This window comes from Rhea americana, unplaced genomic scaffold, assembly GCF_003343005.1.
Source record: "Rhea americana isolate MKP2758 unplaced genomic scaffold, rheAme1 scaffold_424, whole genome shotgun sequence".
Taxonomy (NCBI): domain Eukaryota; kingdom Metazoa; phylum Chordata; class Aves; order Rheiformes; family Rheidae; genus Rhea; species Rhea americana.
The window spans coordinates 215,994-227,457 of NW_028186562.1; the positions used below are offsets into that span (position 1 = coordinate 215,994).

At 52.7% G+C, this 11,464-nt stretch overlaps 2 protein-coding genes across 2 annotated transcripts in view; both read right to left on the reverse strand.

The window, feature by feature from the left end:
- ABHD12 (abhydrolase domain containing 12, lysophospholipase) overlaps window positions 1-8,153 on the reverse strand; it is a 49,394-nt gene extending 41,241 nt beyond the window's left edge. The window contains exons 1-2 of the mRNA XM_085315237.1: window positions 8,105-8,153; window positions 7,909-8,008 (exon numbers count right to left, since the gene is read on the reverse strand). Of these exons, the coding sequence (XP_085171363.1) occupies window positions 7,909-8,008; window positions 8,105-8,153 (149 nt within the window). The remainder of the gene's footprint in view (window positions 1-7,908; window positions 8,009-8,104) is intronic.
- Window positions 8,154-8,530: 377 nt separating this feature from the next.
- Window positions 8,531-10,645, reverse strand: TSSK4 (testis specific serine kinase 4). Its single transcript, XM_085315238.1, has 4 exons — window positions 10,442-10,645; window positions 9,973-10,191; window positions 9,083-9,481; window positions 8,531-8,673 (listed from the first exon to the last, which is right to left on the reverse strand). Exons 1-4 carry the CDS (start codon window positions 10,643-10,645, stop codon window positions 8,533-8,535), a joined length of 963 nt encoding a protein of 320 aa, XP_085171364.1. The 3' UTR covers window positions 8,531-8,532.
- Between the last annotated feature and the right edge of the window lie 819 nt (window positions 10,646-11,464).

Sequence of the window (11,464 nt, forward strand, 5' to 3'; positions counted from 1 at the left end):
CCGCGGCGGCGGCGGCGGGGGACAGGCGCAGGCTGTGCCTCAGGCTGCAGCCCTTGTCGGGCGGCGCCGGCGCGGCGGCGCCGGCGCGTTCATGCTCCACGGTGACGGACTCGTTGCGCTTCCTCATGCCGGGACGAGCAGAGCCGCAGACGGCGAGAGCGGAGCGGAGCGGAGCGGAGCGGAGCCGCGCGCGCGCACCCGCCGCTGCCGCTGCCGCTGCCGCCGCCGCCACCGCCCGTGCCGCGCCGCGCCCCGCCCCCGCCGGCCGGCGCCCACCGGAAAGGGCTCCGGACAAAACAAAGCCACCGCTTGCCCGCACTCAAGATGGACGCCACCCTTCTCCACCGCCTCCGTGCCTTGACATAGCGCGCCGCGGCGCCATCTTTATAACGGGCAAAAGCGCCAGCCGCCATTTTGTTGGCTACCTGAGGGGAGGTCTGGAAGGCGCAGCAGCGGTGGGGAGGGGGATGCGCGGCCGGCGCACGCACGCTCCGGCCTCCGGGTTTTCCTGGGGCAGGGTGACACGAGTGGGCAACCCTGCGGGCTTTGGGGGCTGCGGAGAGCTCTCGTTTCTCCTGGCGCTGCTGTGGCCACATGCAAGGTGTAGCGTAGCCCGGCCCTGGCTGGACCTTGGCGGCACAGGCCAGGGGAGTCGTGCGATTCCCAGCGAATCTGGGATGGATACTCCTTAGTGTTATTAAAAACGAAAAAAAAAAAARGATGACTGGAAATGTTGTGTTGGAAGCTCTACAGAGTGCAGGAAGCACTTGGAAGTGGGTGTCTGCTTGCTGCTTGGGGGGGAAAGGGGGAGAAGCTGGCACTGTTAAACAGCCTCTGCGTGAAGAAATGCAGAAACAGGGCTSGTTCTGCAAGGCTGATGGGGCAGCTGCAATCCAAGGAGCGCTAGGTGGTTTGCACATCCATGGATGGGCCCTGGGACTTTGCCAGGACTGGAGCACATGCTCGAGCATGGGGAAACATGCAGGTATGCTACAAGGATGCAGAGACAAAGCTAGCGGGAACTGTGCCTGTCAAAGCGAGCAGTGAGGAAGGGGGTGAAGTGCTGAGCTGACACATACAATCATAGTCTGGGTCCCTGAACAGCCTGAGGTGATCACCTTCAACTGTATTTTGTCCTTCAAACCTCTCCCTGAAGCAGAAAGCAACCTTTTCAAAGTTTAGGGTATGGTTCCCCCTGCCCTTTTGCTCTATAGCCTTTTGGGAAGATTACAAAAACATTTCAGAAAATACATCCTCATCTGTTTGCCTCCACAGGCACACACTAGCAAGGCTTATGTTTCTGTACAGCTTCCCTAGCAGAGAGAGAATTCTGCACTGGAAACAAGTGGAGGGAAATGGGGCAGAATAAATAGAAATGGGGCAGAATAAATAAAACATTGGTTCCAATTTGGCAAAGGCTGGAGATTTCCATATCCATACCACTAGGGAACAAGACAGCACTGCACTAGAGAAAGCAGCTGTGGTCGTGCACTGTGTCTCCTGCTGCTGCTGTCACATGTAGAACACCAGATTGATCTCCCAGCGTATCTCCTGTGTTCTTCAAAAGTAAAAAAGTGGAGAAATTATTAAAAAACATGTATTTCTTTCTTCAGATAGTAGTGATCTCAGCTCTCCTGCATCTATTTCTTCTCTATCTTGCTATACTTGATGCAACATGGAGATTCAAAATAAATGTAGCATTATGAATTAATTCCAGGAGCAAAGAAAAGACGGTGGACCAAAAAGGAAAGTGCCGTTGTTAAAATACGGTCCTTGACTATCTCAACAATTATGGAGAGCTGGCAGAAGGCACAGTCTAATGTACTGGTACATGCTTTGTCATGACTCTGGAAGTGTCTCCGAACGTTTGAGGCCTTTTAGAGGTTCTCTCTCTGCTGAATCGTAACTCCTAAAATTTACAAGCAGGCATTCAGAAACACTGGCAGTTCTCTTGCAGTCTTTGAGCAGTGGAGAAAAATGCTCTCATCGTTTTGATTTCCATTCATTTCCTACATCTGACCGGAAAGATGCGATGCTGCAGTTGGGGATTGTTAGCCCTGTGTTGGAGCTTGGCCTGGTGACAGCACGAGTGGCAGTCACTCCCAGAGCAGGCTCTGGAAAGGCCAGACCAGGCTCCTTGGGACTGACAATGCAGCCCTGTGAGGAGGGGACTGCAGGCTGCCTAGCAGGATGCAATCCTGTCTAACATGCTCTAGGTGACCCTGTGTGAGCAGGGAGGTTGGACTAGATCTCCAGAGGTCCCTTCCAAGCTTACCAGTTCTGTGATTCTATGGTCCCAGACATCATAAATCCCCTGAGATACCTCCAGAGGAAGTTTATTTGCAAGAAGGATAGCTAAGCAAAGTTGCTTGAAAGTCTTGTCTTCATGGCATGCCTCTCAATACAGATTGGCTTTTTCTCTGATGAAAGGAAGACAAGTAAGCATTTTCCTGTGGCGACCTTAAGCCAGTTTCTGCATTTTTACAGGCTTTTCTTTCTTAACTCTCTACTAGAACAAACATGTATTTGTTTAGCCTCTCCCCTCAAATCAGATTTTTAAGACTTATAAATCACCACATCATCATTTTTAGTGTAATGTCCTCTGTACTGCTAGTACATAATTTATAGGATGTAAAAGAGATTCTCCCATTTGGAATCAGTACTTGCACTTCTCACTGTAAGAGATGAGTGTTGTATCAAAAATGTGCCCACTCAGAGAAATCAATGCACATCATCCATTCCCAATCCAAAAATAGCCCCAAATGTGATGCTTGAATTCTGGTGGACTTGATAGGAGGAACATGTCAAGGCAAGGGTCATTTATAAACTGTAAATTTGCTTTCCCTAGCTCGTAAAACTTTGCCTGGGGAACCTGATGCCCAACATTATTCGTACATCAGTTCACTGTCTCTGTGACAGGATCCCAGGCAGGAATTTAACTCCTTCCTATATCTGTTCATTTGCGATAGTTCAGTAGTAATCCCAACCTTGAGCACACAGTGACTTCAGCTCATAGGACTCAGTGAAACTTCCCAGATCACCATACCTGGGGTTCTGCTGTTACAGGTGAAGCAGGGTGTACTCCTACCATCTGCACGCACCAAATCCGTTACCTGAACAATGCAAAGCAGCCTGGGGAATGTGCTGCCACAGGTTTTCATAACAGCTAGTAACCCAGTGTGGTTATGCAAAGAGAATGAGTACAGGAAGAACAGGAAAGTCCAGTCAGAGTAAAAGCTGGGAAAGGAAATGAGATTCCTTAGCTCAAGGCATAAATGAAGATTATGGTAGAGCAAAAGTGGAAACTGTCCCTGTGGGCAAGGATACCTTCTTTAGGGTTTCTGCACATCTGAAATGATCTGGAAGTGTCCTTGCCCACAGCCTGATGAACTGCAACAGTGAGAGTCTCCTTGCCACCATGTCCACCATGTATYCTCCACAGGCATCTGCACCTGAACAGACTTGCCTTGCCTAGAGATGAGGAAGGTGGAAAGCAGAGGACAGAAGCTGAGCACCGATCCTAAGTAAAAAGTTATCAAGGTAAACGTGGGAGATGTGTTTGGCTATGGATGAAGCTCTAACAGTTCTCCATGAAAGACAGAACCAAGAGAAGGAAACATTGAAGGAACCTCAAAGAGCTAGGAGTCAGTCCTGGTAAGAAAACCATTGGGAGGTAAGACTCAGGAGACCACAGGGGTATTCAGAGCAATCAAAAAAGGCAAAGAGAGCAATCACCTCTGAGGAGGTGCTTGAAAAAGGGGCAAAAGCCAACAAGGGTGCACTGAGGGCAAAGCAGAGAGAGACTGTGCACCCTGCTGATGAAGGTGGGAAATGCAGAGACCTGCTGGGAGGACAGATACCCACAGCCTTGTATTCCTCAAACTGCTCCTCTCTGACAGGACAAGGCAGGAAAACAGATGCTACAAGCAAATAATGACTTTTTTTCCTACACATCAATCACGATAGAAATTCTTTAGCTCAAGTTGGTTAAGCATGTTTGTGCTTGATGGACAGTGCCAGGCTGTCCCGTGGATTGAGCGCTCCTTCAGCTCTGCCTTTGCAGCATAGCACCCAGCTCCCATTGCAAGTCCCTGAGAAACAACCCCCAGCACCATCACCACCTCAGTCATTGGAATCTGAGACACTTCAGGAATTGCTATGCCTCCAGCAGGCACCAACAGATTCTCTCTGGGCACTCCCAAAAAGATGTGCTAGGCACAACTGACTTCTACAAACTGAGTTGTAAGGTACCAAAGTCAGATCGTGGTTTAGATTTGTTCAGTTGCCGCCTTGGAATACTTCATAGAGATTTGCTTCAGTTTCTGTAGCCTCATCCAGTCCTTGTATTGGGGGTGAGCTCTTTGCTGAGTGTTTCTGATTCTTCATTGCAAAGACATAACACTGACTGTGCTGACAAATGATCCTTGTGAGGAGATGAGAGGAAAACTGCAGTGAGAACATAGCTCTCTCCTGAGCTAGTGTTCCCAAACTATGCTACTGTCCATACAAACCCAAACCCAGACTAAACATCCAATAACCCTGAGTCTCTGGTATGGAGTATCTAGGGATCACAGTAGTTCCCCAGGCTGACAGGTACAGACAGAAAGCAGTAGCAGATACAGTCAGATACTTCACACTAGCTGGAGAGAGCTAATAAACAGAAAAGTTGTGCACCCAAGCACAGAACAGAGGAGTCCTCTTTTCCAAACAGTCCCCTTCACAGGAGTCCTTGGGGGAGCTCAAGGCAACTGGGGATGTCCTAGCACAATTGACATCCACCTCTCAGAATTAATAAGGCTGGCAGAGGAATCAAGACTCACCTGGCTGTCCCCAAGTTTCACTGCGTAGAGGAAACTGTGGAGAGCTAAGACAGGTAGCTGTGGAGCCATCCTTCCACACTGACTTCCTGAAGGCAGCAAAATCGGGGTTACTGAGGGTAAAACTAGCCCTGAAAAAGTTAATCACACAGTGCTCCAGACAGCTCCAGAGGAGTCACTTGCTGATATTCTCCTGGCCACTGCCTAGTTTCCCTAGTGAACAGTAAATACAGAGGTGGATGAAGACATAGGAGTTACACAAAGTCTCTACGTGTGGTGGTACTCCAGTCTGCTACACAGGGGGATGCCTCTCCAGCAATGCTGGTTCATTTATTCACTCTCCTGATACCTGCTGGGCTGTAGTTAACCGGTTTCTGAGAGCCCTGGGGTGAAATGAGAAATACTTTTTAAATTACAGATGCCAAACTAGATCCTTTCTAACACAGGGGCCAACTCAAACATTGGTCTTTTCTGGAACTAGCTTGGAGAGACTGAAGTCTATAATAWATTTGACCAGGTTTCCCTTGGTTTGGAGGTAGAGTTGAATGAATATCAATCCTAGACATGCACGAGGTCTCATCTGATGTTGCATCTCTCAGTATCAAGGGATAAAAGTTGACATATGTCCCACCCGTGCTCTCCTCTTAGCTTTAAGAGCATTTCTTAGACAGGTTTGGGGGCAAATTCTGTGCTGCTCCACTGTGGCCATCCGCATCAGCAAAGAAGGAGATATGGGTGCTCTGAGGTTGCAAACATTAACATAGACAGGCTAGGAAAGGCTGTTATCCAGAAGGGAAGACTAAATACATAGGTTTCCCTAATACCCTCTTCTGAATCAGAGGGGAGGAAACACTGCCCTCCCTGTCCTCCCACAAAGGGCCACAAGACTCGGTGCCCAAACATTTAAGTATTTATAAGAGAATGCACTAAAAAAAATTTGCATAACTTTCCCATCCTTGAAAGCTAAGGACAGAAAAGCATTCCTGAACCACAGCTTTGCATAAGAGCGGTCAAACATTTCACCCTAAGGGCACTGCAATTTGGAGCCTCTTCAGTAGAGCCAAGAGCTCTTTRCAGACACAACACATACTCCAGTTGTGCTACAGACAAGAGAGCCTGAGCCTGCCATAAACAAAGCCCTTGGAACAATGTTAATTTGAAAAGTATATAACTTGACAGAGTTCCTATAAAAATAGCATTACATGACTTGCTGAGAGATTTACACTTTCCAGATGAGAGTTTGGTGCCTGGTGATTTCTCGTTTCCAAATATCCATGTACTCCATTGCTACACTTGGGATTTTCTCTGCTGGTTTTCCAGGTGAAAGGGCCAATTAGCTAGAATTAAGCTGAGCACCTCTAAGTCTCTGTGCTTAAGCTCAGTGAGTACCCGGAGGTACTGGTCCACCAGGATCCTTGTGAAGTCCATGATTCTAATTCCTCGAAGCAAAGYGTTACCTTTGAGGCTGGCACCTATGTGCAAACCAGTCAATGGACTTGCTCAGGGACATGATCTGCAGTGTTACACAGGAAATAGCTGCCTCTTCGTGGGCACCTTTAGATTACTTGTTTACTATTCAGTCTGTCTTTGTACACTTTCTTACTTAGAGCCCCCCCCCCCCCCAAAAAAAAAAAGCACATGTATTGAGCAGCGTGGTCTTCAGTTCTCTGCCTCTGTCTAGAATCAGGCTTGTTCAGTGAAAATTGCAGCTAGAGCATTTTTTCTTCAGCGATTTTGACTGAAAGTGGCGAGATGCTTAGAGCAAAACAGCAGGTATCTCAATGCACTGATGTTACTAACAATAATCTATTCAGTTCTGTCATAAAAAGTTACTTCCAGGAATGACATATCATTGCTCCTCTTAATAACCTACAATAACGAACAAACTTAATGTTTCAGTAACGTGCCATCTGGCTGGCCCCTGATAGGCAATGCACTCTGATTAGGAATCTCCTTCCATTTTCAGGACTTCCTCTGCTGTTCATTGGGCAGAAAGCAATATCCATCCACATAGAAAGAAGAAGTGAAATGGGATTGAGGGGGAGTTTATTGCTGCCAGGCACCTAAATCCATTCTCCAAAGCAGGGGAAATATCTCCCAGGGTTTGAGTTCACTGGCTGGGTCCAAATAAGAATTCATTAAAAATAAACTTGAAGCACAGTGATCAAAGGGAAAGTATTCATCCATTTTGCAGGCTACTTTTTTTTTCACTTTTGACTTTTAGAAAAATCACACCGTTAACACTTCGTATTTTTTTTTCTTTTTTTTTGGCATAATTCACAGGTCACAGCCGCTCATGTTTGCACAGGCACGTGCATTTGCAAGAAATCAGGTCTGAAGAGAACGAATGAGGATACTGACTTTTTCAGCGTTAGTGAAGGAAGACTGCAGATAGGCTTGATTTACGCACATGAATCAGATGACTATCAGATGCACAACTGATCATAAATCCGTTATACTGCCTTGCAGAGATGTGTGCAATTAAGAGGTTCACCTAATACATGTTGGCAGCAGTTTCCATGTCAAAGAAGATGATCAAATGTAGCTGCTTGTTATCTACCTTTCCTGTTTTTAACCAATTTCTCTTTTAAGGTGTAAGCTCCATTTGAAAGAGGGAGGTAGAGAAGAAAATTAAAGTGGGTCAGAGATACGAGTACCTCATACTGTCAAGACAAGGGGAAGACTGGTTCCACCACAGACAAGGGCATTGCACTGGACCTCAAGTAAGGCTGGGAAGCAGTTCACTGCCAAGCGCGTTTTCAGAGGAAAAAGCAAGCAATTAGCTGGGCAGGATCACTCGTGTTGTATCCATAAATCTCATTAAAAATATTAGTGTTAGTTTTTGTTCCTCTTCTATAAAGTTTCTGGTCAAGTAGCAGGAAATCCCATTCTCTCCATATCGAAACCCAACTTCTCAGCTGCAAATCTGACACTGCTTTAGGGATACAAACAGCGTTATTCCGAGTTTTCTGGTCTTCCTGCTCAATAAAATGGTGGCTCTGTGCTCTTACACAGTAACATTTAGGCCCCTTGAGCTGCTTTGTGCAACTGATTATAAAACCAGTAAAGATAAAACTAGCATAGGACTTACCCCCACTCCGTGGGAACCAGGCACGGGGGCTGCGGGGCCCCGCCCCCAGGCCCTGCGGCCCCGCCCACTCCCGGGCTCTCTGGCGAGAAATCGCCCCTCCCTTCCGGAATCCCCTCGGCGTCATACAGCCGTCACCGGAGTCCAAGGGGACGTTTCCCCCTTAAGAGAAAGGCGTGACCCTTTTAAGAGCCGCCACGTGGCCGGGGTGGGGCTCTCGGTCGAAGCCAGTGGCGGGGCTGCACCATTGCCCGCGGGGAAGGGAGAGGTTTGGACTGAACCACTGCCTGATGCGGGGGGGGGGAGTGGCCATAGAAAGGGGCTGAACCAATCCGTCGGGGGGCGCAAGGACTGAACCACTGGCTGAGGGGGGACGGACTCCTACGCAGGGCGGGGGGGGGCGGACGGGCTAAACATGCTGCGAATGGGGGGGGCTCACTGAAAAGGGAGGGGAATTTTGCATGTTTCAGGTTGGCCCACAATAAACGGGGAGGGCCCCTCTGCCAGAGCCCCCCCCTTTACAGGGGTGTCCCCAAGGAAAGAGGGAGCCAAGGGAGGGCTCAAGGCTTTTATTAGAGGTCCTCTAAAGCCGGGGGGGAGCGGGTCCCCAAAACTGCAGCGGGAGGATTATGTCTCAGGGGCCTCTGTGTCAGAGGGCAGGTCCCCCAGGGGGCCAGGGGGCAGGAAGCGAGAGACCCAAGGGGTCTGCAGGAGCTCCCGGGCTGAGAGGCGCTGCGAGGCCGGGCACAGCAGGCGCAGGATCACGTCCTGGGGGACAGGGCAGTGGGGGAGGGCCTCGGGGCCTCTCCCGAGGCCTGAGAGGACCCCCGTCACCTGGGGAGCCCCATCAGCTGAGAGACCCCCACGCCCCTGGTGCCCCTAGCTGCCTCCAGGTGTCCCTTGGTTGTCCTCCAGCTACTGGCTGCCCATGTCCCTCAATATCTTCTAAGTCCACTACTCCTCACAGCCCCTATAGTGCCTTCCATCTCCCCCATGTGCCCCTAGATGCCCCCAGCTCCCCTCCCGTGCCTTCCAGATGGCCCTCAACACCACCCCATGCCCCAAGCTCCCTTCAATGCCCTAGAGCTGCCCCCCATTCCCCTGCTGCCATCTGTCTTCTGCTGCCCCCAACGCCCTCTAATGCCCCTTGGTGCTCCCAGCTGCCCCCCAGTCCCACCTTGCAGTCCTGGGGCAGAGGCTGCTGTGAGGGGAAGATGGGAGGCTGCTGGATCTGCTGCAGGAGGCGCCTCATGTTGGTGTCATCAAAGGGCAGGTGGCCCAGGAGCAAGGCATAGAGGATGACTCCGGCGCTCCAGGTGTCTGCCAGGAAGGGGTCGTAGGCCTGAGCCTGCAGGATCCTGGGGCAGGCATAGGCGTAGGACCCGCAGAAGGTCCGGCTCAGCAACCCCCTGGTGGGTGCCCCTGCAGATGTGGAAGCTTCCGGTGACTCCTTGTTGGCATCCTCCGGGGCCACCCTCTGGGGGAAGCCGAAGATGGAGATCTTCACRTTGTCCTGGCAGTCCAGGAGGAGGTTCTCCAACTTCAAATCCCTAGGAGAAACATGGTGTGAGGATGTCTGCAGGGCAGATGCCAGCGTGGAGGGCAGATACGGATGCATCAGGTCACGTAGGAGGAATGGGGGCAAATAGAGGCTTTGGAGGTCAGACACAGGGTGTGTGGGAAAAGTAGGGGACACAGATGAGCTGTGGGACAGATAGGGAAGTTTTGAGGCAGTTGGGATCAGATAGGTGGTGCAGTGGCAGATGGGGGGGCTGTGGGGCAGGTAGGGGAACTATGTGGCAAATAGAGGCTGTGGAGGTCAGGTGTGGGCCATGTGGGCTCAGTGGGACAGATATGGGTGTTATGAAGTAAATGGAGCTGTGGGAGGCAAGTAAGTGCTATGGGGCAGATAGTGGTAGAGGAGCAAACCGGCAGTAGGTAGAAGACAGGGAGTGTGGAGGCACTTGGGGGGCCCAAGGGGTCTTCCTCCTTGCCCATGAATGCCTTGCTGCCTGGGGGGGCTTCCTCCTGGTGCCACAGCAGGGACCCTGTCACCCTGGTGCTCACCCACCGGTGGACGATGGCCCTGCTGTGGAGGTAGGCCAGGCAGAGGACCAACTGGGAGAACCAGTGGCCTGCCAGGCTCTCAGGGCAGGGTCCCTGGCACTGCACCCGCTGCAGAAYGTTCCCTGACGGGGCCAGCTCCATGATGACGTAGTGCCGCGCCGTGGTCTCGATGGCCTGGTAGAAGGTGATGAGATGCTTGTGGTGCAGCCCCTTCAATACCTGCAGGCAGGGAGGGGTTAGTGGGGGACAGGCCTGTCCCAGAGAGTCCTCTCCCCCACCAGATTGCCGCTGCCCCCACAAAATGCTGCATCTCCTGCACCCAGTGCCCCAGCCTTACCCCTTGCTGCCCCACCAATGCCCACCGTGCYCAATAGCACGTTGTGACGCCCCTGAGCCCCCTAACCCACCGGCTCCCTCCAAAGCCTCTCCAATGCCCCCTGCTCCCTGATGCTCCTCCGTGTCCCCCTGCCTGGATGTGATGGGGCAGGAGCTCTCTGAGATATTCCTCCGGTGCCTTTCTTTTGGAGATGACTTTGATGGCGACCTGGGCCCGCTGCTGGCAGGCCACCGCCTTGTACACCTTCCCGTAGGTGCTGTGGCCCAGCATCTGCTCCAGTTGGTAGCCGAACTGCTCCAGCACCGCTGGCGTGGCCGGGGCGGCCGCCTCCGCCATGCCCGCRGGCGGCGAACCCGGCAGCGGCCGCAGCAGGGCCTCGGGGGCTCCCCCGGCGGGGACTGGCCCCCCTTCTCCTCCCTCGGGCCACAGCCCCCCCGGCTTCCCCCTGCCGGTGACATCACAGCCGTGGGGATTCCCCCCCGCTGGTGACATCAAAGCCGTGGGGGTTCCCCCCTCTGGTGACATCACAACCGTGGGGGTTCCCCCCGCTGGTGACATCACAATGCCCAAGTCTTCCCTGTCGCCCCCTCTCCTCCCCCCCCCCGCTGCCCTGGGGATGGGGGGGGGCAGCTGGTTTTAGGGGTGTTCCGAGCCCTGTGGAGGTTCCTCAGGGCAATGGCTCCATTTGAGAAGCTGCAGGGAAGCGCCTGCAGCAGGAGCCACCGCGAGACCCCGCCACAGAGGGACAGTGACACTTATCCGCCCGCTATCGAGCAGGTGGATTTCACCAGGTCGCACTGCCCCGCGCTCGCTGCCCAGGATCAGAGGAACGGCTGAGACCGGCGGACACCTCCGCAGAGCGCCTGCTCACGCCGGGTCACCCGGAGCTCGCTGCTAGGGGAGCGCGCCCAGGCGCCGCCGGAGTCGCAGCCGCCCCCGCCCGGCCGCGGGGAAGCGGCAGCCTTGCGGCGGGCGCGATACCCCGCCCCGGCCCCTCCCCCTCGGGGGGCGGGGCCGCCACCACCCCCTCTCGGCGCTCCACCGGCAGCTGGTGGCCAATGAGAAAAAAAAAACCCATCCGCCGCCCAATGAGCGGCGGTGGCGGAGGTTGTTGCTGGGCAGACATGCGCGCTGCGCCCAATGGGAGCGGGGCGC